The following is a 27116-nucleotide window of genomic DNA, read 5'->3' on the forward strand; positions in this document are numbered from 1 at the left end:
TTTTACTTATGTGTTTAAATGTTACAAAGAGAGATAGACAGATAATCTGGCAGATCGGACATAGGATTATTGTCATTTGTCACTATTATTAAATTGTCTTTTCCTTCATTTATTGTCACTGTCACTGTCAGCAGTGTTTTGTTGGGTGTTGAGTTGGGTGCGGTTTTCATCAGTCTTCCGGAAAATTCAATTTTTTAGCAATTAAATTGACTAAAATAGCTGCACTAAACTAAAAAAACAGTTATACTGTTTTATTGAAGTTGTATCAGTCATTTTGGTAAGTTATTTAAATTTTATTGTTATCAAAAAAATTAAGTAAAACCGTATTTCTTGATAAGTAGGTTGCCAGTACCCACTGTTCAATTATTGGTTTTGGTATTTAATTCACGATTTTTTTAACGTAAAGTACCGCTTGATCTTCACCTAAGTAGTTCATGAACTAGTATTTGAGCTGATTGTAGTTAGTAGAGTGAGATTTTGTTATTTTTTTAAGCTAAAACTGATACATCAATACTTGGTAAACTTCAAACATTTCTATTTTTAGATGTCCTGTTAATACTCAAATCTAGATTGAAAGCAGTGAGCAGTGACAGTAAAGGGAAAGTATCCTAGCGTATTAGCTTGAACAGCTTTAGATAATAGGGCAGAAAATTTTCAGAGTGTAGTAATTTTGATCACAAATATTATTTAATGTATCTGGAATGCAGTAACACATCCCACTATTGATTTAATAGTTTGAAGGTCAAGCTATGCAGTATTCTGCTGGTCCACTGTATACTGTAGAGAGGATGAGGTCATAGCACTCCAATTATGTCATACATTATTACACTGGAAAAAGGATGTTATATTAGTACTAAATTATGGATCTTTGATCAATTTTAGGTGCGGAAATATACATTATCAAAATACTATATTTTTAAGAAGTTTATTAAAAGGATAACACTCCTATCTTTAAAATCATGAAACTTAAAAACTAAAAATTGACATCAAAATCTATCTTAACTTAATATAGCTAAAAATTCTGAAAATTTTCTTGAAAACCAAATTTTGATGTGAAAACCACCTATCCTACTATCTTAGAGACTTAAATTTAATTCAAAATCATAAAAATCAATTTGCAAAAGACCAATTAATCCCACAATTAAAAACTGACTTCAAAATCATGAAACATTACTTGAAAACAAAAATCATAAAAATGTACTTAAAAATTATGAAATTTTACTTACAAGACAAACTTTGATGGTAAAATTATGTGTGCTGCCTTAGAATCTAGAAATTTACTTCAAAATCCTTGAAATCAGGTATAATGACTTACAATCTTAAAACTGACTTAATAATCCTGAAAATTGGCTTAAAAATCACTTTTTTTAAAACTATTAAACTAGGTACATGACCAGTGCAATGGGTTGATTGTTTGTGTGGAACATTAAATTTTAATTTATTAGAACAATCACAGAACTACTACAATGTTTTTGCCCCAGTTTGTTTTTTTTTTTAATTTGTAAAGATTCTCAGTTCTCATCATTATTCATAAACTCATGTAACAAAACTAGATTACTTTTTTTGTATTTCTAATAAAAAGTAAACACTTAACTTGTTACAGGCATGAAAATATTTGAAAATCAAATAATTGACCAATATCTCTGAATAATGTAGGTATTTTTCACAGTTTTAATCCCAAAATTCTGACAAATGTGATAATTTTTCTTCAGAATGTTGGTGGAATTAGGAATTACTGTAAACACTGTATCCTAACATCCAGAATAAGCATATAGGAATAGAGACAAAATTAGTTACTATTTTATATTTTTCTGAGGCTGTAATGTAATTTTGTTTTTTGATCAACCAAATACATTGAATAGGAAAATTAGAGAAATTATTAAAATCAAAGTCTTACATGAAACCATTGGAAATTGAAATTTTGACAAGGTAAAATGTTAAGTGAAGTGTTTTGTTATCACATTACCAAGGGTATTACCAAATAATTTTTATCTATGTTTAAATAAGCTAGCTGATAGATAACAATAATTTAGTCAGACTTTTATGGTCTGGTTCTGAACAGAAAATATAATCTAAATTCTAAATCATAATTGAGCTCTTGAAAAAATAGCTGGTTTATGAATTCCTTCAAGACTTTTTGGGTAACTAGACACTTTCAATTAAAAAAAACCTTTCACCTACTCTTATTTGCTAAGATTTATTGGTACTATTTTATATCTAGTATGGCTATTGCAAATGTTTTGAAAATAATTATTTTTTGCAGTACTAGCACAATTTAAATCTAGCAGTGCTACAAGTTGTAAACATGGACCAGATTCCACCCCCTAAAGAGGTTAAAATCCTCGAAACAGCTGAGGATATTCAAGAAAGGCGTCAGCAGGTTTTAACTCGTTATGACAACTTTAAGGCGGATGCAAGGGCAAAAAGAGAAAAACTTGAAGACTCTAGGTAAGTAGGTTTTTTTTACATACAAGTCCAAAAAACAATAAAAATAATTGAAGCACTTACGATGTTTCAACTATTATATTCAATTGTGTCTAGGCGATTCCAATATTTTAAACGTGACGCTGATGAATTGGAATCCTGGATTCTGGAGAAACTTCAGGCAGCTTCTGATGAGAGTTACAAAGATCCTACCAACTTACAAGCTAAAATTCAAAAGCACCAAGCATTTGAGGTAAATAATATATAAAATATTAATAAATAAGGTTTCTAAAATAAATTGTTTTATTTTGTTATTAAAAAGTTGTGTATTGTAAAACCTTCTGCAAATGTTTTATGTTGGTTTCTTGACTTGAACGTTTTTTTTTATAAATGAAATAGCTACTCTTGGCAATACAGTTTAGGTAAAGCTTCACAAGTATATGAATCTGTGTAACATTTGTCAAATTAGGATTAGATTCAAAGTAAATCAAATACAATTCTTCTCTTGCTGTTTTCCATAAAAAAAACCTTTTTTTTAGGCGGAAGTGGCAGCTCACAGCAACGCAATCGTAGTTTTGGACAACACTGGTCGTGAAATGATCAATCAAAATCACTATGAGTCTGAGACAATTCGTAGAAGGCTTGAGGAACTCCATCGTTTGTGGGAGCAGCTTTTATCGAAATTGGCTGAAAAAGGAATGAAACTGCAACAAGCTCTGGTTTTGGTGCAGTTTATAAGGTATAGAAATTGTATTTTTAATGAATAAAAATTTTAAGGAGTTTTTTAACAGGCATTGCGATGAAGTTATGTTTTGGATTACTGAAAAAAGCGCTTTTCTCTCCACTGAAGAGTTCGGCCATGATTTGGAGCATGTTGAGGTTTTGCAAAGGAAATTTGATGAGTTCCAAAAAGACATGGCGTCGCAGGTATGCACTTAAGGTTTTTAAGAAAACTGTATAATAACTACATTTTTTTAAGGAATATCGCGTAACTGAAGTAAATGAACTAGCTGACAAGCTTTTGCAAGATGGGCACCCTGAAAGGGACCAAATTACTAATAGAAAAGACGAACTAAACAACGCTTGGCAGAGATTGAAACAAATGACTTTGTTACGTCAAGACAAGTTGTACGGAGCTCATGAGATTCAGCGATTCAATAGAGATGCGGATGAGACGGTATAATGCTGTAGTTTTGAGTTTATTTTTACAAACTCTATATGAAATTATATTTCAGGTTGCCTGGATTTCTGAAAAAGATGTGGTTTTATCATCTGATGACTATGGTAGAGATCTAGCAAGTGTTCAAGCTTTGCAGAGGAAACATGAGGGTGTCGAACGTGATTTAGCCGCATTGGAGGATAAGGTTTTGACTTTAGGAAAAGAAGCTGAAAGGTAAGTGAACCTCTGAATTAAATATTGTGCAAATTGAATAAGTGTTTAAATTAATTAAAGTGGATATTTATGTAATTTTGAATTTTGTTGAAAATTGCATTTATACTTTTTCAGTTAAAATGAAGAAATGTGGCCTTAGATTTTATGCTATTCAAAAGTGTTTTACAATCAATCAGACTTTCTGATACATAATAACTTTTTGATTGATATTTATGTGGACACAATTGAGTTTCAATAATTCTCTCAAATCTTGATTTGTTTAAAGCCTTGCAATTCCTTTGGTATTAACTGTATACCTGAAAATTTCCTACAACAAAATATGATTGAAGGTTTGTTTTGAAGGAAATTATTGGCACTAATTTAAAAAGGAAGGTAATTTTTTATTCAGTGTGTCTCATATAAGATAGAAGACGACAGGCCTGAAGTAAATATTCAATTGACGGGTCAGTAAAGTTCTTTGTGCTACGTTATTTTTTTTAGTGATGCGTCACTCTATAGTAAGTTGTCCCACTATGTACTACGGCATTAAATGGACTACAAAAGACTTATCTAAAAAGTGATTACTTTTTTTTAGTAGCAATTGAGAATTTTGGGTATTTATATTAACTGTTCATGGAAAAGGTCCCCTAACAAAATATTTGACAATTTTTAATGGGTTGTACTATTCGAAAATCCTAAGCCGAAGTAAATAAACCAAAAAAAGGTTTTGAAAGACGTTTATTTCTTTTGGAATCAGGACCGTCACTCATTTTGGTTTAAAATGTCTTCGGAAAATCGGTGTGACAAATTTCTTGATTTTCTTTTCTGTGCATTTGAAAGCTGAGATAATTTTAAATATGAATCTTTTTTGAATTACTTTCAGTATTTCTGCAGAACCGGTTAACAGAACGTGCAAACTTTTGGTAATTATTCTCCTATTACCTCACTAGATTTTTCTTATTCTTGTACAGGGTGGGCAAATAAGCGAGGTAAGCGGCTGTACCTCCGAAACTAATTATCGTAGAGAGTTACGGTAAAAAAATGTATAGGATAAGTAGGCAAGGGAAAATGCTGGAAATTATTTTCAAGTTTCCAAGATGGCTACCAGAGAGCGTTTGCGCCATCTTGAATTACATAAAGTTACGTTTCTTGTGATTTTCCCCAATGAATGTAACAAAATAGCTATTTATGTAACCAGTTACGAAAAGATCGATTTTGTGTAACGAATGAATGTTTGTAGGGCGAGCGCAGCGAGGTCCTACAATTTGAATGAGTTACACAATAAGACGTTTTCGAAACGTGTTGCATACATAATTTTTTCTAATTTTGACCAAAAAGCGGTAAAAACCATCTTTTAAAGTGATTTAACACAAATATTCACTTTCATAGCACCTTGTATAAACAGTGACAACGACATGTTATGATGGATGTCGCCCATATGTTTCTACGGAAATGCATAAAAACAGGGAGTGATGAAATGAACTTTTTATAACCAGTTACATAAAGTGATACTTTATGTAACTAGTTACATAAAGTAAAACGTTTTGTCACTCTAATCAGTTTTGAAAAGTGTCATTTTATATGCCATAATTAGAAAAAAGTATTTGCGTTTTAATGTTAACTTAAAGTCGAACATTTTTTGAAAAAAACATTTTTCTCTATCTTTCGAAATAAAGTGGTGGGGGGTATTTGAATGTTGTTTTAAATAAATGCCTGTAACTTCGAAACGTCTTTAATACATTTGGATAAATTTGGTATCATTGAAAAGAGCATTTCTTGGGCTTTTAGGTTTCTTCTGATAATGACAGTTGTGACCTAAACGGCCGCCGATAGAGGGCGTTATTTGATATTATAACCAAAATAATGGATTTTCTCAAAAAATTTAAATGCAATGATATGACTTTTTGTAGACTAGAAAATAGACAAATGACAAAAAAAGAAAAAAAAAAAAAAAAGAAAAAAAAATATTAAGATGCGGTTTGCGCAGGCTTATTGGTTAGTCATTTGTCTATTTTCTAGTCTACAAAAAGTCATATCATTGCATTTAAATTTTTTGAGAAAATCCATTATTTTGGTTATAATATCAAATAACGCCCTCTATCGGCGGCCGTTTAGGTCATTATCAGAAGAAACCTAAAAGCCCAAGAAATGCTCTTTTCAATGATACCAAATTTATCCAAATGTATTAAAGACGTTTCGAAATTACAGGCATTTATTTAAAACAACATTCAAATACCCCCCACCACTTTATTTCGAAAGATAGAGAAAAATGTTTTTTTCAAAAAATGTTCGACTTTAAGTTAACATTAAAACGCAAATACTTTTTTGTTACATTCTTTGGGGAAAATCACAAGAAACGTAACTTTATGTAATTCAAGATGGCGCAAACGCCCTCTGGTAGCCATCTTGGAAACTTGAAAATAATTTCCAGCATTTTCCCTTGCCTACTTACCCTATAAATTTTTTTACCGTAACTCTCTACGATCATTAGTTTCGGAGGTATAGCCGCTTACCTCGCTTATTTGCCCACCCTGTACAACACTAAAAAATATTATATTATCTGAATCAATGCACATTTCATGTTGATGTATCTCATTAAATTTAGTCGTGGTATTCTATGAAAAATGTGCGACTTTTTCGCAAACACCCCGATCCTATATTTTTTTGTAGGTCAAAAATTGAAACACTCCTATACATGTCTCCAGATATCAACCAAACCTATTATAACATAAAAAAATGTTCTAAAATTATCCCAACTATCAAATGCAATGGGTTGAAATTCAAGAATTTTGAAGCACGTTTTTTTTACTCTGTATCTCTCTGAAGTATGTCAAAATGAAACCCTGGCTCTAATTCTACAAAAAAAAAAACGGTTTTCAAAACCTTTTGTTCATTAGTTATGCTGTATTGATCTTTTCCATGAGATATTTATTTCAATTTCAGTAGTAGTATTGATCATTGATCTCGTATTATCCGCGCAAAAAGTTTGTGCAATTTAACCGAAAATTAATAACTTTTTTTTTTATCTCTGTTCTATGTGAAATACTACTGCTTTTCCAAAATATGTTTAGAGAAAGATATTTTTTAGGCTTTGCGCTATTCACGGAGATCATGCCGATCAAATTCAGGCTAAACGAGCGGAAATCGAAGACTACTGGCAAAGTCTTACCGCCAAAGCTAAAGAACGTCGTGAACGTTTGGAAGAGTCTTACGCTTTACATCGTTTTCTTGCCGATTTCCGTGACTTGGTCTCCTGGATCAATGACATGAAAGCCATAATTTCTGCCGATGAACTGGCTAAAGACGTTGCCGGCGCTGAAGCTTTGTTGGAACGCCATCAGGAACATCGTGGTGAAATTGACGCTAGAGAAGACAGTTTTGCGACTACCACCGCCGCAGGGCTGAATTTGTTGGAGAAGGGTCATTACGCCAGCGACGAAGTCAAAGAAAAACTGTCTACTTTGGAATCTGACAAAAGGTCTTTGTTGGCTTTATGGGAAGAAAGAAGAATTTTGTATGAACAGTGCTTGGATTTGCAATACTTTTACCGCGATACTGAACAGGTACTTGCAAAATAATTTCAAATTTATATTTCAATTAAGAACAATAGTTTAGGGTCTTATCGAAATTGTTTATTGAAAGAGTTTTCTCTAAATGGTATATTTCAATTTGATTGAAAATGCAGTTCACTTTTTTTCATTCAAATTACGATCTATATACTTTATACACCTTTTTACAATATTAGGTAATAGAAAATACCTGAAATAATACTAATATAATGATATTTATAAAACAGCTATCAAATTATCAAAACCATTGAGCACTCATCAAACCAAAACGAAATTGTTCAGTTCTTTATTTTATATTTTTGCCATGACTCAAAGACAAAAGCACTACTAATTTGAAGCCTAATCTCAGCAGAAAATTGAATTTGGGATACACTGTTTATGATACTTTTAGGCTGACACATGGATGGCCAAACAAGAAGCTTTCCTTGCAAACGAAGATTTGGGCGATTCCCTTGATTCTGTCGAGGCACTAATTAAAAAACACGAAGATTTCGAAAAAAGTTTGGCAGCACAAGAGGAGAAAATCAAAGCTCTCGATGAGTTTGCCACAAAATTAATAGACGGAGAACATTACGCTGCTGACGATGTAGCTCAACGACGCGCCATGCTTTTGGAACGCAGGAAAGCATTGAAGGAGAAGTCAAGTCGTCGTCGAGAATTGCTTGAAGACGCCTACAAACTACAACAGTTCGAACGGGATTGTGATGAAACTAAAGGTGTGATCGGTTATTTAAAATTTCTGTTAAAAGTTTCCTTAATTTTTTTTTTCAGGTTGGATTAACGAAAAACTAAAGTTTGCATTGGACGAAAGTTATTTGGATCCCACTAACTTGGGCGGTAAAGTACAGAAACATCAGAATTTCGAGCAGGAGTTGAACGCCAACAAGACTAGAATGGAAGAAATTACTTCAACTGGTCAGGAACTTGTAGAGGCTAACCACTACGCCGCTCCGCGGATTCAAAACCGAATGGAAGAAATTGTGCAACTTTGGGAAACTTTGGTTCAGGCTACTGACAAGAAAAACTCCAAATTGCAAGAAGCTAGCCAGCAACAACAATTCAACAGGACAATCGAAGATATTGAATTGTGGCTTAGCGAAATTGAGGGTCAGTTGATGTCCGAGGATTATGGAAAGGACTTGACTAGTGTACAAAACTTGCAGAAGAAGCATGCGTTATTAGGTAAGTGATTTGCATTTTAATTACTATTTGATATTCCTACAGGTCAAGTGATTTAAAAAACACTAATTGCTGTGAATAGGGTTTTATTTCTATTCAACAATTTATACAATTCTAATTTGTTCATTATAGAGTAATAATTGTGGTTTGTAGTTTTTGTACAAAATTTTAAAAGTAAATTTAAAAATGTGTTTTATTATATGTATAATTTATTTTTTTGTGCTTTTAATTTCATTAATTTGAAAACCAGTCCATATCCTTTTTGTTCTCTGTATTGATGGTTTAGAACATTTTTTGTATTATTGTTTTTGATTATTTTCTTAATAGATTAAATGGAGATTTGAAAAAAGTGAGCTGTGGCTCATGCTACTTCATACTATTATCCTGAGCATTAAAATAATTTCTTCCTCTTTAGGCATGATAACATTTTCTCTTTTGCTTGTTTCTTATAAATATTTTTTTAGGTTTTAGCATATTTTTATTAAAATTATTTATGATTATATTAAATTTGTTTGTTTAAAATTGTAGAAGCAGACGTTGCATCTCATCAAGACCGTATTGAAGCTATAACATCGGCCGCTACTCAATTTGTCGAACGTGGCCATTTCGATTCTGACAACATCGCTCACAAGCAAAAAGTGCTGACTGACAGATATGCTGCTTTACAAACCCCGATGGCTATTCGAAAACAGCGACTTCTGGACTCTCTCCAGGTAAATACTCTCATTGATTTGGTTGCCGTAATTTTTAATGTTGGTGTAGGTTCAACAACTTTTCCGCGACATTGAAGACGAAGAATCCTGGATTCGCGAGAAAGAACCAATTGCCGCATCAACAAACAGAGGCCGTGATTTAATCGGTGTGCAAAACTTGATCAAGAAACACCAGGCTGTTTTGGCCGAAATAAATAATCACGATGCCCGAATTACCGCCGTGGTTGAAGCGGGAAGGCAAATGACTGAGGATGAACACTTTGCCAGCGACGAGATCAGAAACAGGTAAATGACTTTAGGTATTTTATATAAGCTATTTTATTGATATTTTTTTATTGTTTAGGGTGACAGCTTTAAGTGACCATTGGGAACACTTGAAAGAAAAAGCACAGCAGCGTAAGCAAGATTTGGAAGACTCACTTCAAGCTCATCAATATTATGCTGACGCTAATGAAGCAGAATCATGGATGAAGGAAAAAGAACCAATTGTGGCCAATGTCGACTATGGTAAGTCTTAATATTAGGTTTTAAAATGTAACTTATACAAATTTGCTGTAAATAAGTAACTAGTAGTTCAAACACCTTTTTTGCTCAATCCATTAGGAAAAGATGAAGACTCATCTGAGGCGCTTTTGAAGAAACATGAAGCATTAATGAGCGATTTGATTGCATTTGGTAACACGATTGAAGCGCTAAAAGAACAGGCTCGCAGTTGCAGAGTGAGTTATACAAATTAACAGTTTTTCGAACTTAATGTTTTGATGCTGGCTTTTCGTTTAGCAACAAGAGCCACCGGTAGTTGACGTAACAGGTCGCGAAACCGTTCAAGCTCTGTACGATTACACTGAAAAGTCTGCTAGGGAAGTGTCAATGAAGAAAGGTGATCTTCTTCATCTCCTCAACTCAAACAACAAGGTTTAATATTTTCTATTTGGATTTTACTAATAATCTACTACTGGCAAATTTATTGATAGGACTGGTGGAAGGTGGAAATCCATGACCGTCAAGGTTTTGTCCCTGCAGCTTACGTTAAAAAAGTAGATGCTGGTTTGACCGCCTCCCAACAAAATTTGATCGAAAACAGCTCGATTTCTGCTCGACAACAGCAAATTAACACTCAATACGAACGGTGAGTTTTATTTTTTTACACCTAAATTACCTTATCCTTACCTCATTTCTTGTTGTAGACTTTTGGCTTTGGCCCGCGAACGTCAAGAAAAACTGAACGAAACCGTCAAAGCTTACGTGCTGGTGCGCGAAGCTGCAGAATTAGCTAACTGGATCAAAGACAAGGAAATGCACGCTCAAGTGCAGGATGTGGGTGAAGACTTGGAACAAGTATGTTTAAAACGTTATTGTATTGCCGAGAATTACGGATCACACTTTGATTTCTTATAGGTTGAAGTGATGCAAAAGAAGTTTGACGATTTCCAAACAGACCTGAAAGCTAACGAAGTTCGATTGGCGGAGATGAACGAAATAGCAATGCAACTAGTGTCACTTGGTCAGACCGAAGCTGCGCTTAAAATTAGAACCCAAATGGAGGATTTGAATACTAAATGGACTAGTTTGCAACAATTGACTGCTGAAAGAGCTAATCAATTAGGTTCTGCTCATGAAGTTCAAAGGTGAATTGAACAACTGTTTTTTGGTTTTGTCTCAATTTAATTTTATTCATTTTAGATTCCACCGAGACGTTGACGAAACTAAAGATTGGATCCAAGAAAAAGACGACGCACTTAACAACAACGATCTTGGAAAAGATTTGCGCAGCGTTCAAGCTCTTCAAAGAAAACATGAAGGGCTTGAAAGAGATTTGGCCGCTTTAGGAGATAAGGTAACGATAAAATGTTGATTTATTTGGTGTAAAATTTTATCCAAAGTAAAACGAATCACTTTCAACACAGCGTTACTGATATGCATTAATTTTTAGATCAAACAACTCGACGACACTGCTAACAGACTAAGACAATCTCATCCAGAACAGGCTGAACAGACGTTACAAAAACAACGGGAAATTACCGAATTGTGGACTCAATTGACGGCTAAGGCCAATTCGCGCAAGGAGAAGTTGCTAGACTCGTACGATTTGCAAAGGTTCCTTAACGATCACCGTGACTTGCTAGCGTGGATCAATTCCATGCTCGGTTTAGTCAGTTCAGAGGAACTTGCCAATGACGTTACTGGAGCCGAAGCTCTAATCGAAAGACATCAGGTAATTGATTGTTTTCATTTGTTAAGTGTTTTGCGTGGAAAAATTTGCACCGTTTAAACAATGCCGTGTATTCTGATCCAAGTCTCATCAGATTTATTTGGTTAAAAGTTGGATGGATCTGAATACACGGTCAAAGTTGCTGACAAAGCAAATTGTGATTTTTGAATTTTGTGTTTTTTTTTTGCGGAAATTGATAGAACTACAAGGATGAAATTGAGACGCGCTATGGATATCCACAGGTAGAACTCTCTCAAGAAATCATCCAGTGTGTAACTTTACTAAATAGCCTTAAAAAGTCTTTGTTTTGCATTAAAAAATCTTTGTGTTCGCAAATCACTTTGCGTTTTTAACAAAGACTTTTTAAATTCATGTTTGATGTCTGGGCAAAATCTTAAAAAAAGAAAGTAAAATTGTTTTTAAACTTACACAATGCTGAATAATCATGTAAGAGATTTGTTTGGCATTGTGGTGTTTAAAAATAAACTGCGAGTACTAGTCAGTACAGTATTTACAGGAAAGTTACCTATTTTAAAAAGGGTATGTTTTTCATAACTTAATGTTCGTGATTAACAATTTTAAATCTGAATTTGAGATTATGAAAAACTACTCAACATTTACAAAGCGAGCGTGAGGCACGGTTTTGTGGTTTTGGGCGATGCACACTTTTAAGGTGTAATGTCATTGCTTATGGTGAAAGACTGTCATAAATAGCTTTGAGAAGCTTCCACTGTTTTACTTTTATTATAGTATATTTTTTTACTTTGATGTTGTATATAGTCAAAGCGTTTGAGTTTCAAACACACAATCTCTGTACGCACAATTACATTAATCGTGTATTAACTGCATTTTTTTCACAATAGGGTCGTTCAGCATTTTTTTTATTTTAGTTTTTGAAACTTTGTCACTAAATGACCTAAATCTGTCTACAAACTTGGTAAGCGGCAAAAAGGGGCTACGCGTTACGTCACGCCACTCGACTGCGCGGCGTCCGCCACGCTAATACACGGAATACGCCTATAGTACGAACTATTATTTGGTGTTTTGACTTTGTTAGTGAAAACTGTGTGTTTATAAAGATTATCTATTAAGAATAAAGCTGTTTGTAAATATCGTGTACCAGATTGCAAAAAACACATCGGACAATGCCCCTGAAAAACTTTGAATATCTTAAAGCCTTGCCGAATAACGTAAAGTTTAAGAAGCAGTGGCAAGTTGCAATAGTAACACAAAAATACGCTGCAGAGAAATCTCGACTAAAATTGACATAATCAGGTTACCTAACCTGTTATTGCACAGTCGTACTTAAGCCAAGCTTGTGTAGTTTAGACTGTGACTTTTCACTCGTTCTGTCAGATTCAAAACCAAACTCAGTTTCAAATACGACGAATGAGTTAGACTGTCTGGAAGAAATATACTTATCATTGCAATTTAACACCTCATACATAACCTCTGGTATTTTACTGATAATAAAGTCTTCCTTCCTGTTGAAATAATACATAATCATAAACATGTTAATTTTGGAACTTTCTACTTAAGAAAATCTGTAAATCTAAATTTACAAAAACAAAATTTCTAAATTGTCTAAAATTATTTGTCGATGTCGGTATGGTAACTCTCCGCTTTGGTAAAAACTATCTCTTTCAGAGCCATATTTGAACTACTAATTTTTTAAAATAATTGTGACATTTATTACCAATAATATGAATAAGTTAAGGTAATAATAACTAGTCCAGAAAAATAAAACAAAATCATTTACACTGTTGAATGCCTGACTTTAAATGCTAACGTATAGGCACTTCGCGTACTATGGGATACGGGCATCGCGTGGCGTGACGTCACGGCGAAATCTCCGTATTTTCCCGCGCTACAAAGTTCAAACCCTTGTAATTTAAAAACGGTTGAAGTTGATGGCTTGACATTTTGGACAAAGCCGTTCTAGCATTAAATACTATCAAAATATAAGTAAACAAATTTGAAATAAGATCATGCTGAACAACCCTATTTGAACAAAATTATAATCAAATCTGATTAATCCTGCACAAGAAATCAAATGCTTTGACGGTTGATGGTGTAAGCTTCTTTAATGAAACTTTTGTAAATATAATCATTACATCAATCTGCAATTTATACGTTGTTGTTTTGTGCTGTGACGACAAACTGACTGAAAATTGTCTGATCCACAGGAGCATCGTACCGAAATAGACGCCCGAGCTGGCACTTTCCACGCCTTAGAACAGTTTGGACAGCAATTGTTGAACTCCAACCATTACGCATCTCCTGAAATTCAGGAAAAACTCGAACAGCTTAACAAGGCTAGGGCCGATTTGGAGAAAGCTTGGATTGATCGTCGATTGCTTTTAGATCAGAACTTGGAATTAAATCTGTTCTACAGGTAGGTGGTTTGTTAGAATTCTTGTTGTATTTTATTTTATCAAACTGTAGAACACGAAAGTCAGTTTTGATTTTGTAGAAAATTAATATTTGTATTTTTTCAAGCCAGTTTCGTGACTTTTTTACAAGTTAAAGTATTTTGTAATAACCGAGTGGGAGGGAGAATTGATTTGTAAATGTAAAACTTCACTTTAAATTGATTTTTTTGAGATAAAATAAGTAGTACCTAGTGTAGTTCTTAATTAAATTCTCTTCGCTATTAAACTGATGGATATGCCCCTAGTGAAGTTTTGGAATGTTTTTAAGTTTTTTGACTTAAATTCTAACACTTGAATGTAGGAAATTCACTTGCAGTTTGAAAAGATAGGTACTACAAATTTGTTGGTCAACCCAAATAGTTTGCTCTTGTTCAGTATTAAGTGTTGACATTAAATCCATAGTTTATGTTTTAGTTAGACGTCAATTAATTATAATATAAATATTTTTTAAGGTGTTGACTGCATTAATAACTGTAGTTTTTTTTTTATTTTGTGCTATTTTTCATGTTTGTGATACTATACATTCTTACAGAGATTGTGAGCAAGCTGAAAACTGGATGAGTGATCGTGAAGCCTTCTTAGCATCCGATGAAGTTGATTCTAGCGGAGATAATGTCGAGGCGTTGATTAAGAAGCACGAAGATTTCGACAAAGCTATTAATGCTCACGAGGAGAAAATTGGAACATTACAAACTTTGGCTGATCAACTCATAGATAGGTAAATTGTTATTATTATGGTTTATTTATTGGAGCAATTGCTTACCCATTTTGTTTTATTTTTAGGGAACATTATGCGTCTCAAGCAATTGACGACAAACGTAAGCAAGTTTTGGATCGTTGGCATCACCTGAAAGACGCTTTGATTGAAAAACGGTCGAAATTGGGCGAAAGTCAGACATTGCAGCAATTCTCTAGAGATGCTGATGAGATTGAAAATTGGATTGCGGAAAAACTTCAATTGGCTACTGAGGAGAGCTATAAGGTAATGTTATAATATAAACCACATTGCATCTAATTTATTGCTTTTTAGGATCCTGCAAACATCCAATCCAAACATCAAAAACATCAAGCCTTCGAGGCAGAACTTGCAGCTAACGCCGAACGTATTCAAAGCGTTCTGGCTAACGGTGGCAATCTGATCGACAAAAAACAATGCGCCGGCTCAGAAGAAGCTGTCAGAAAGAGGTGATAACGTATATACATAAACTTTTAACTGGTTTTTAATTATGTTTTTTAAAAAAATGTAGGCTCGAATCAATCGCCAATCAATGGGAATTCTTAACTCAAAAAACTGTCGAAAAGTCCATGAAATTGAAGGAGGCCAACAAACAGAGGACCTACATTGCTGCTGTTAAAGATTTAGACTTTTGGCTCGGCGAAGTGGAGAGTCTGCTAACCAGTGAGGATGCCGGCAGGGACTTAGCATCAGTGCAGAACTTGATGAAAAAACATCAGTTGGTTGAAGCTGACATTCAGCATCATGAAGACAGGATTAAAGGTAAGTGATTTTGATTTGTCCCTAGAATGCTTCGTTGATAAATATGTCAAATAAAGAAGCAATCATCTTTTTGACTTTTGAACTTGCTTTAAAATTTTGTGGTGCATAGGATAATTTAAACTACCCTACTCTACTTTAAAAACTTATTATGTAAAGAATGCCTAGGACATTATTTTGCGTTAATTTTTTAGACATGAATGACCAAGCTGACTCCTTAATCGAATCCGGTCAATTCGATGCCGCTTCTATTCAAGAGAAACGACAGTCGATCAACGAACGTTACGAACGAATCAAAAACTTGGCCGCTCACAGACAGGCCAGATTGAACGAAGCCAACACTCTGCATCAATTCTTCCGAGACATTGCCGACGAAGAATCCTGGATCAAAGAAAAGAAATTATTGGTTGGAAGCGACGACTATGGACGTGATCTAACTGGTCTGTTTTACACAAGATTTTTGATGTTCAAGTCACTGACCTTCTTTGATGTACAGGCGTTCAAAATCTGAAAAAGAAACACAAACGTCTTGAGGCCGAATTGGCTTCGCACGAACCAGCCATCCAAGCTGTACAGGAAGCCGGCGAGAAGCTAATGGACGTGTCTAACTTGGGTGTGCCCGAAATCGAGCAAAGACTTAAAGCTTTGAATCAAGCATGGGCTGAATTGAAGCAGTTTGCGGCCACCAGAGGTCAGAAATTAGACGAAAGCTTGACTTATCAACAGTTCCTTACTAAGGTCAGATTTACTGTCATTAATAAAACAGTTTGTAAACTATTTTTTTGCAGGTTGAGGAGGAAGAAGCTTGGATTAGTGAGAAACAACAGCTTCTCAGTGTGGAAGATTATGGAGATTCAATGGCAGCTGTGCAAGGATTGTTGAAGAAACATGACGCTTTTGAAACAGACTTCCAAGCTCATAGGTGGGTTTTTACTTGTATTTAGAGAGCTATCATCCGATTTTTAGATTGTTTTACTGCAAGCATCAATTTTACTTGTTTTTATTATCATATCTGATTTTACGTTGCAGGGGTCGATGCAACAACATTTGCGACGAGGGAGCTCAATTGGTGTCCTCCGCCAATCATCATTCTGACAGTATTTCCCAGCGTTGCCAACAGTTGCAAACTAAATTAGATCATTTGGCAGCTTTAGCTTCAAGAAGGAAAGCCAAGTTAGTTGATAACTCTGCCTACCTACAGTTCATGTGGAAGGCCGACGTTGTCGAGAGCTGGATTGCTGACAAGGCAAGTAATTTCGTACAAGTGGTTTTCGACTTGACTGATTTTATTTAGAACATACAAATTTGCAAATGTTGTTATTTGTTCGGATTTTTTTTGCATAAGTTTACACCAAAATTTGGAATGGTTTTGTTTAAAATTAACATAAACATTACATGCTTAACTTAAACCATCAATATTGGTTTTGCATAAAATGGCTACAATTATATTTTTTAAACTTCTTAAGTGAATTTTCCGTTTCCAAGACAATTTTTAAGTTGGGTTGGGTTAGTTTTGGGTCTTTGACCTTAATAACGTGTAATAAAGTGCTTGTTCCAAATTTGATCAATATTATTCCAACGGTCTGACAGTTATGACAAAAAAAAACGATTTTTTAAACAGAAATTTGAAGGACTGTATTTTCCTTAGAAAGCACTTTTCAGGAAAATGACATAATGAATGTCAACTTATTTTTTAATTGGCTATGGATTGGTGAATTATTGACATTTAAAACTGGACCACCCTGTATATATAATTCTTAGGTTTGGTTAGAATGTTTTGTGGGTCAGTTTTTGGTTTGGGGACATTTTTTCTGTAATTAATGCCGCATCATTCGGAGACGGAGACTCTGGGTTATATTTTTCCGAACCAAATTATACTTATTATGCTCTAATGTCTTTCAAACATGGTTAGCAATAAACTAAAATATCTTTCAAGTTCCTGTAATATTCTATAATATTTATTCTAGGATGCTCATGTTAAAAGTGACGAATATGGACGGGATTTGTCTTCCGTTCAAACTTTGTTGACGAAACAAGAAACATTTGATGCAGGTACTAATTTTTAAAACGACTAATGTATGCGGTTTGCTTATTTTGAATCGTTTTTTAGGTTTAACTGCCTTTGAACACGAAGGTATTCAAAACATTACTGCCCTGAAAGATCAGTTGGTTGCTGCTAATCACGATCAAACACCCACTATTGTGCAACGTCACGCCAATGTTATTGCTAGGTATATTTGTAAAATGCTTTTAAAAAGATGAAATTTAATTGACTATTACAATTTCATAAAGATGGCAGAGTTTGTTGTCGGCATCCGATATGAGGAAACAACGTCTGCTAGGTATGCAAGAGCAATTCAAGCAGATCGAAGAACTGTTCCTGACGTTCGCTAAACGCGCTTCAGCATTTAATTCCTGGTTCGAAAACGCGGAAGAAGACTTGACCGATCCTGTTAGGTGCAACTCTATCGAAGAAATTCGAGCTTTGAGAGACGCGCACGCTCAGTTCCAAGTAATGATTCTTCAACTAAATACTCAGTAACTTGGTTTTTAATGAAATAATCTTCAATATTGCAGGCTTCATTGTCAAGCGCTCAAGAGGACTTCGACGCTTTGGCAGCTCTGGACCGACAAATTAAATCATTCAACGTCGGACCCAACCCGTACACCTGGTTCAATATGGAGGCGCTTGAAGACACTTGGCGCAACTTGCAAAAGATTATCGCAGAAAGAGACGCTGAATTGGATAAGGAAGCACAAAGGCAAGAGGAAAACGACAAACTGCGAAAGGAGTTTGCCAAACACGCCAACGCGTTCCATCAATGGTTGACGGAGACTCGGTAAGTAATTTTACTTCATACTTTGTTTTGCGTACTGTTTTGAGTGAGTTTTTCTTATTTATTTAATAATAAACTTTAAAAGTATCCAGTGTTGGGTTTGGAGTGTAATTTTTTTTATTATTTCAGTTTCCAGATTTTAGGCTGGAGCGGGTAAATAATTAATTTTGTATTGTACTTGTGTACGCATTCTAATCCCACTAACATGCAACTCGGCTGTTAATATTTCAATGACAATTGTCTCCGCTCTCATGCCATCTTAACTTCAGTGAATGTTTTATAATAATACAGAATGTTTTAGAATACGTATTATAAACTTATAGGTCATGTAGGAAATGCAAAAAAAAAAGCAGAAAATGTATATAAACAAATTTTGTTAGAGTTTCAGTTTGTGAGCTACAGGGTGTTAAAACTGTTAAAGTTGTGCGAAAAAATTAATATTATTATGGACTACAAAGTTGATGCCGATTGAAGAAAGCAAACTACAGATTGACATATAAGCAACTGTTTTAACTATGTCCAACTTGGATCAATGCTGAATTGATATTTTCCTTCAATTTACTGACTTGGGTTGTTACATAGTCAAATATGTTGGAAACCGTTCGTTCTACGACAAAAACGTAGGATAACTTTTTTATCTAAGGCAAGAGAAGCTATCTACTGCTAGTAACACATCGGCGTTAAACTAAGTGCCATAAAAATTATTTAGAAAAAAGTTTTCCTCCGCGAAATTAATAATTTTTTATTAGGATCATGTACTTTGTTTAACAAAACTATTGGAAAAAATTTGCAGTCATTTTGAAAGTAAATATAAAAAATACCTTTTTCTAGCTATAGGTCCAACAATATTGGTCTATAGAACATTTTCTGCTAATTTTTGCATTTCCTGTATTCCCCTATAAGTTTGCAATTTTTCTGTAACACCCTGTGTGTGTCTTCGTTTGAAATAATAATTTTTGGTTTAACGTTATTTTGACTCGATTAAAAAAATACATGTACGAACGTCTCTAAAAAATTTTATTACATATTTCTGATGCACAACAGGGGGTAACAAGAAATAATCGACAAACTGCTAATTTATAAAACTAAAATTCGTCCCAACAATATATTGACGCAATTAGCTAGGAGGGATTTCATTTACATTAAAGTATATCCCAAATTTAATATTGTGAGCTTTTTTAGGCTCTTTTAGACAGTTTAAAAACCACTTTTTTCATCTTTTTTTGAGAAGAATATTAGATTGAGTTGTTCAAATGAAACTAGTCAAGTAACCACGAGTTAAATATTTTCACAGTTTTTTATTTACACCTTGTGTTTAATTTGATTCATAGCAATTTTCACAATTCCATGGCATTTAGGTACATTATGTGTCAAATTTGAAACTGAATTCATCTGAAGCTTCTCAAAACGATACATCAAAATAACGTATTATATCAACTCCAAAAATTATTTTAAGAGCTTGCAGCACTTCTTGTATACAATAGTGTTCACTTCTCATTAAATATGTACTGGAACAGATGTTAAATGGAGGGAGTTCTAGAGAATTTTAATGCAACAAACTCAACTGTTTTTTTATCTTTAAAGACATAATTCATCAAGCAGTCTTATGTGAATAATTACAAGGAAACCTTGTTATGAAACATTTAAAAGTAAAACCAATACATAGAAATTTATTTTCTAACTTTTTCAAATACTCATTATCTAAATTTTTACTTGACACAAAAACAATTTATATTTTTTACGCAACTGATATCACAGGACATATATCCTGATTATTATATCTTTAGTTGCCCGTCATCAGGGTGAACATGGGCGGCGTTGTCAATGTTATGATTATCAAACCTACATTGAGGAAAAATTATTTTATTTTCAAACATTACATTTTGAAGTGTATTTTCAGAGAGAACTCATTTTTGTTTTAATTTACACTTTTTTGGTAATGAGAGTGACGGAAGCTTAGTTTTAGCGTGTTTAGGAGATTATGGGTTGAGGCATTTGTGTATAAACTTTGGGTAATAGTGGAGATAATGTTTGTTGCGCCGATTTTCAGGTGAAAAGTTAACAATTCAACGTTTAACGTGAAGTAGTAGTCCATTTTTAATTCATTGTTTTTTATTGGTTGGATAAACTTTTTTTTTACGCTCAGTTTATTGGCGGTACCAACTAGGGTATTTGCCAGCTCAATACGTAAGTCGTGCCTGTGCCCCTGAACCTCTAGAATTTTCAGAAAAGTTACTTAACACACAAAAAGGTCTAAAAAATCGCTTAAGGGCACGATCCGAGCAAAAGATATAGTCATTCCTCGTCAAAACTATAACCGTCACTGTCACATCCACTCTCCTTGGTCTTCTCCTAGGTTTTCACCTTTTCCGCCTCTTGGAAGTGCACAACTTTTAGGAAACACACAAAGACTTTTAGGAATCGACGTTTCCACTTCTCCCACCATCTCCATTCGACCGGCTGCGGAATTCGGTCGTCAACTTCAAATTTCTCTTTTTCAACACCGTTTCAAGAAACGTGGTTTCTTCTTAGTGGCCAAAAATGGCACTCATGAAACTGACGTGCGGTACGTTCCAAGTTGAAAACCGAACTGTTGGATAAACTTACTAATGCTAGTATCACAAGAGACAAAAAATGTCAAAAACACTGTTATTTACGTCAAACTCACTTCAAGATCATGTATTCCAAGAAAAATCCATTTTTCCAAAATTATAGTCGTTTAATGTCACTCAAAAAGTTTAACCACTGCGTACTTACATTCTTCATGTAATATAATATCATTTTCGTGCATTTATGTGGCACAGCTTTTCAGACATAACTGTAATTAATTCCACTATTACCTTATTTATTATTCTTAGAACATCCATGATGGAAGGTTCTGGATCTTTGGAACAACAACTTGAAGCAACCAAACGGAAAGCTGCTGAAGTAAGAGCCCGTCGATCAGACTTAAAAAAGATTGAAGAACTTGGTAAATATCAGTCGCTAACCAATAGCAATAAATGTTTATTTCATGTCGAATTAAACAGGAACGATTTTGGAGGAACACCTTATCCTGGACAATCGATACACCGAACATTCCACCGTCGGACTGGCCCAGCAATGGGATCAACTCGACCAATTAGGAATGAGAATGCAACACAATTTGGAACAACAGATACAAGCGCGCAACCAATCGGGAGTGAGCGAGGACGCATTGAAGGAATTCTCCATGATGTTCAAGCATTTCGACAAAGAGAAGTCGGGCAAACTAAACCACCAAGAGTTCAAGAGTTGTCTCAGAGCTTTGGGTTACGACTTGCCTATGGTTGAAGAAGGGCAGCCCGATCCAGAGTTTGACGCCATTTTAAGTGAGGTTTGCTGCATTTGCAAACTTTTTTAAAATAAAATATGTTTGTTTTTAGATCTGGTGGACCCTAACAGGGATGGATACGTGTCGTTGCAAGAGTATATGGCGTTTATGATCAGTAAGGAAACTGAAAATGTTCAAAGTTCAGAAGAAATCGAGAAGGCCTTTAGGGCCATCACTGCAGGCGACCGACCATATGTCACCAAAGAAGAGTTATATGCTGTAAGTGATACGGTTTTTTGGATTTTTTTTTTTTTAATTTTATTCGTGAGGTGATTAGTAATAGCTCAATCCTTTTACTTGTTCTACAATATCTTTGCTTGAGTGTAAAGTAAAGTCTATCCCAGGGTTAGCGGCAGTGATTGTTAAAATTCGGCGTAAATTTTAAATGGTCCGCAACGCCATTTAAAATTTATATTTTTGGTTGTTTGGCGTTTGTTGATAGTTTCTTCAAACTCCTTCTGTTGCAAATTAGATTATTATTTTGTGTGAGTTGTATTTGTGTTTTTCATATTTTGATATTCTCGGTAACCAAAAATGTTTAAACAATTCAGTGAGGGCGAACAGCGACTGATACATGTTTCATGTGACACACTGAGGGTTGCTGACCTTAATTTGCTGGTTTATCATCAAGAAAATAACATACACACAGTCCAGAATCACTACCAACACAAGAATGCACAATTTAAGTAAAATAATAACGACATTGATTTAATTTTTTTTTCGAAAGTTGTTTATATTCTGTTTTTTGCCAGCTTATTAAACAGCATATACTTCGTGAACAAGAATTGTTAGAGAAAGAAAGTTATTTTAACTGTGTATGGAGATAATAGTCGGTCTAGGGCAATTTAAGGAAAGTCTAATCTTTGTTTCGCTTTATTTTTTTAAAGCTTCATCAAGACCTACAAAATTAATTACGACATACAGACAACAAAGTCAACACAAACACAGTACATAATAACACCAAGTAAAAACTTTTAAATTACACGTATTGTAGTGTTATTCATTATGATCTAAATTATTAAGTAATTAAATAATGAACATACCTCGATCAGAAAACGTGGTAGGAATTCCAACAGACATAACTCATCAAGATAGGCATCATGAGAATTTTTCTAAATGAGTTTATGGAGGAAAATTACAAGATGTATCGAGTCTAGATAGGCACACTTCAGTGGACAAACATAATCTGTCCGGGCGAGATTTTGTTAAGAAAAAAAAATATACAGGGTTTTTCAATGAAAAGTACCCACCCTGAATATATTCCAAAATAATTTCTCTGTTAAAAAATGCTAAGACACGTCAACAAAGATTGAGAGCAAGGGAACATCATTTTACGTAGGATTTGAATTTCTGCCATCAGCCCCTTTGCCGCCATAGCCACCCCCACTAAGTTTTCAAATGGCACCATACCCTGTGTGGCATTTTGTTTGTACATTCGCTTTGAATTGAGACCAAAAAAAAATAAAAAAAATTTTTTGTTATTTTGTTCAAACTGCTGATAACACTACTGAATACCTGTTTTCCATTCCATGTTTTTGCCATCCATCCAGATAAATTAATTGGTCATCAGTATGTCTTAAAGTTGAAGCAAAAATTCATGGAAACTGGTTCAGTGACAAACAAAAAACATCAACCTGAAAGACAAATTATTAATGAACCAATTGAAGTTGCTGTTTTGGGACACGTTGCAATGGATAATAATCAGTATTTAAATCAAATTTCCCATGCATCGGGTGTTTCGACAAGCAGTGTATGGAGAATTTAAAAAAAAACACAATTTTCATCCATACAAGGTAAAATTGGTTCAGGAATTAAACGAAGATGACTATGATGGATGACTAAAATTTTGTGAAATTATGTCTACTAATCTGACAAACAACGTGAACTTGTTGTACAATATTTGCTTCAGTGATGAGTGTATGTTTTTTTTTGAATGGAGAAGTGAACGGGCATAACTGTAGGTATTGGTCAGACACGAATCCACATTGGTTTAGGGACACCCATACCCAATATCCAGAAAAACTTAATGTTTGGGCAGGTATTTAAGGAGACCACATCGTTGGTCCGTTTTTTATTGACGGTAATTTGAATGGCGCACTTATCTTGAGCTTCTTGACACCACTGTTGATCCAACCATAACAGAGCTACTAGAAAATGATGAAAATTTATTTGAAAATCAACTAATTTTCCAACAAGACGGTGCAGCTCCACACTATTCACTTTCCGTTCGAGAATATCTGAACAATCGATTTTCTGGAAGATGGATTGGTAGACGTGGTCCCATGGAATGGCCTGCGAGATCACTCCACCTCACTCCGTTGGACTTTTTTCTGGGGGGGGCATTTAAAATCTAAAGTCTATGCAACACAGCAGACCTTAGGCAGAGAATAATACATGAATGCCGACAACTGACACCGCAAGTCCTCACAAATGTTCGCGAACTTTTCCAAAGTCGCTTGTATTATTGTATGGAAGTTAACGGAGGTTATTTTGATCCATTAATTAAATGATAACCGCTATTTGCTATTATTTCTGCAGTTAACAAAAAAATAAACACAAAACGTATTTTTTTTTTTTTTGGTCTCAATTCAAAGCAAATGTACAAATAAAATAGTGCAATTAATTCCTTATGAAATACCCTTTCCAACGATGTGCCACACAGGGTATGGTGCCATTTGAAAAATTAGTGGGGGTGGCTATGGCGGCAAAGGGGCTGATGGCAGAAATTCAAATCCTACGTAAAAAGATGTCCCCCTTGCAATCTTTGTTGACGTGTCTTAGCATTTTTTAACAGAGAAATCATTTTGGAATATATTCAGGGTGGCTACTTTTCATTGAAAAACCCTGTATAACATTTCAGCAGTCAGTCGTCGAAAAAATTATTTTTCGACGACTGACTTTGAAAGTACGTCATGTACGCTTCCATTTCAAAGCAGAAGGTGGTGGTGATGATGATAGATGACGTTTGCTAGTTTTTAAAGAGAGAAAGAGGTCACCCCACATAAAAAGAAAAAACTAAAATTATTTATTATGTTTCAAATATATTTTTTTAATCTTTGCTTTGTTATCAGATCTCAACTTAGATACACTCGCTATACAGATTTAAATCAGTGGTAAAATATACCTATTTTGTAATACATACTATATGTATTATAATACCACTTTTTGCTTCTGGTTTGTTTAATGTAACAAGAAAACCTTACGTGCTACAAGTTTTGTCTTGGTACTTTCCAATTCATATGGGTCCATTTTAGGATACTATGCTATTCAGCTTTGTGTTACAAAATTTTTTATTTTTTTTTTATCAGCTAGTGATATCTTGTCATTTTCTTCAAAAGTAAATTTCCGATAATTTTCCTTCTCTATTAGAGCAAAAAATAATTGACATTGACCATTAGTTTTAACATTTTTTAAAATTATTTCAGAACCTTACCAAGGAAATGGCAGATTACTGCGTAGCCAGGATGAAACCGTACGTGGAACCGAAGACAGAGAGACCGATTGCCGGCGCTCTCGACTACATTGAATTCACGCGCACGCTATTTCAGAATTGAAGCACTTAGACAGTAAGGCTTTCGCATATATTTAAGGTAAAAAAGATTATATATTACAATTATTATTATTAATAATAATATATTAGTTATGAGTGTCTCTAACTATACTATTGCTGACTGGTCTTTTAATCAAGACTTTTGCTATATTACTTATTTATTCCTGTCAATATATCACTACACGTAAAACGTGTTGCATTTAAACAAGCTTAAATGATATTTTCAGGTTGTGGAAATATTTAAAGAATATCTAATTAGTTAGAGATAGAGTTGTTATTTAGAGTTGTGTTCAATTTTTGTATTTTATTTATTTACCCGCTTTTCATTTTTGCCCTGCCAATAAATATATGTGACTTTCGCTTATAAAAAGCAGTGTTTTAATTCCACAATAATATTAGAGTAAAATAGTGCAAATATATTATGGTTGCATATTGATGTATCCTAAGTCAACGGCGTTAAGTTCTTTTTCTTCAGTGAAATAATCGTCAAGCAACTTTTTTCTCATTTTTTCTCGTCGTTCTTCCATAGAAAGTTGACTTAAACCATGCAATTCGTGTCTCATGTTCAAATAGTACGAGTTTAGTCCTATTCCTTTAACTGGATTTAGTTCGATCGCTTGAGTAGGGTTGAATTTCATTATCTGGTTGTTTCTAAATAAACAAATTTATTTTTAAGTAGAAAGTTGAGCAATTGAGGTCAATCAACGTTTTAGATTTACCAAGAAAGCGCTAACTTTGCTGTGATATATTCTGTTAGTCAAAATCGATATATTGAGCTTTTTAAAGATTTTTTATTCATTTAACAACCACAAAAGCTCCTTAAGCTCACATATTTCATTGTAAAATTAGTATACTAATGATGGGGTCTTTACTTACAACAGAACTCTGCATTGCAAGTACTGTGGATGGACGGTTGCATTACTTTGTTTATCCATTGATTTTTTGTTCTAAACAAATTGAACTTCTTTGATGTTTTGTAAAACAGCGGAACTATTAAATTGACGCTTGTGACTTATTTATTTGACTGTCATTTAGACTGAATTATTTCTTCAGACAGGTTGTTCTATGTAGGTATAATTAGTAAAAATACAAGTGATTCAAAGATCGTTTTATTAATTTAATAACTCATTAATTGAATTAAATTTTTGTGTTTAAATTATACTTTAACCCTGTATTTCTGTGATAAAGTATCACGATCTATTTTCCGGTAAGTAGATAGATAAATAGAGTCGTTAAATTTATGGTCCTTGTATACAGGGTGATTCACGGTGATGGTATATTAGAAGTATCTAGAGAACAACTCTATATTTTTCAGTGCAATTTGGAGTGTAGCCTAGGTTGGGTCCAAACTCTCTTTCCAAAATATTTTGGACTTAACGGTGTTGCCAGGTAGTCGGAAAAAACAACAACTTTTGACTTTCAAATGGAACACCCTGTTTTTAATCTCATTTTTGAATTCTTCGCCAGAAGGCTAGTAATTAATGTTAATACTTCCCTATACCTATCTTGCACCGTTTCTTAGATATTTTATAAAAATGGTGAATTTGTCAGCAAAACGGTGGTCTAAACTTTAATTAAATTCTCAATTCCTGAAAGGTTTGCTAATTTGACCTTTTGTCCTCAGTTAGACAATACTACATGGTTGAAAAGCCCAGAGACAGAAAATGAAAAAACCTACAGAGTGGAGTCAATATTTACTTTTTAGTCGGACAGAAAAAAAATGCAAAAAATCATTTTTTTAAAATGTATCCATCGGTGTTTTATGGTTTGTAATAAAAGAACATTAAATTTAGAACAAATCCATGTACACATTTCCTATACCTAACTTCAACCGTTTCTGACTTATTAACAGTTTTTCTTAAAAGGGCGCATTTAATCGTAATTCATCCTAATCTGAATACGGACACCTGCTTGGTCATAATGACTAGTTGTCGATTCCATAACTACATGTTGTGACGGATATTTGGCCAAATTCAACACT

The 27116-nt window shown here is 34.0% G+C and overlaps 1 protein-coding gene and 1 long non-coding RNA gene across 6 annotated transcripts; one reads left to right on the forward strand and one right to left on the reverse strand.

The window, feature by feature from the left end:
- The first annotated feature begins 115 nt into the window (after positions 1–115).
- Positions 116–25505, forward strand: alpha-Spec (alpha spectrin). 5 transcript variants are annotated; one of them, XM_081973719.1, is made up of 39 exons: positions 116–277; positions 2264–2448; positions 2542–2677; positions 2964–3163; positions 3216–3351; positions 3404–3601; positions 3660–3817; positions 6885–7359; positions 7757–8081; positions 8137–8547; positions 9073–9257; positions 9307–9542; positions 9601–9764; positions 9861–9976; positions 10038–10172; positions 10232–10386; positions 10445–10595; positions 10656–10885; positions 10941–11094; positions 11191–11472; positions 11670–11711; positions 13656–13864; positions 14434–14619; positions 14685–14883; positions 14932–15086; positions 15149–15399; positions 15591–15836; positions 15893–16134; positions 16185–16318; positions 16426–16642; positions 17364–17448; positions 17507–17627; positions 17689–17908; positions 17974–18236; positions 18363–18386; positions 21092–21204; positions 21263–21583; positions 21638–21804; positions 25011–25505. In XM_081973719.1, the coding sequence occupies exons 2-39, from the start codon at positions 2306–2308 to the stop codon at positions 25137–25139; spliced, it is 7314 nt and encodes a 2437-aa protein (XP_081829845.1). In that variant the 5' UTR covers positions 116–277; positions 2264–2305; the 3' UTR covers positions 25140–25505. The 5 variants fall into 5 exon arrangements, with proteins under 5 accessions (XP_081829845.1, XP_081829847.1, XP_081829848.1 ...); XM_081973720.1 differs by having other exon boundaries at positions 126–277; positions 2270–2448; XM_081973721.1 differs by lacking the exon at positions 18363–18386.
- LOC145725119 (uncharacterized) lies at positions 25491–26175 on the reverse strand. The gene is made up of 2 exons (XR_014177172.1): positions 26012–26175; positions 25491–25786 (listed from the first exon to the last, which is right to left on the reverse strand). It is a non-coding gene; the product is annotated as an uncharacterized LOC145725119 (long non-coding RNA).
- Between the last annotated feature and the right edge of the window lie 941 nt (positions 26176–27116).

This window comes from Ips typographus, linkage group LG2, assembly GCF_016097725.1.
Source record: "Ips typographus isolate SLU linkage group LG2, UJ_Ityp_2.0, whole genome shotgun sequence".
In the NCBI taxonomy this organism is placed as follows: domain Eukaryota; kingdom Metazoa; phylum Arthropoda; class Insecta; order Coleoptera; family Curculionidae; genus Ips; species Ips typographus.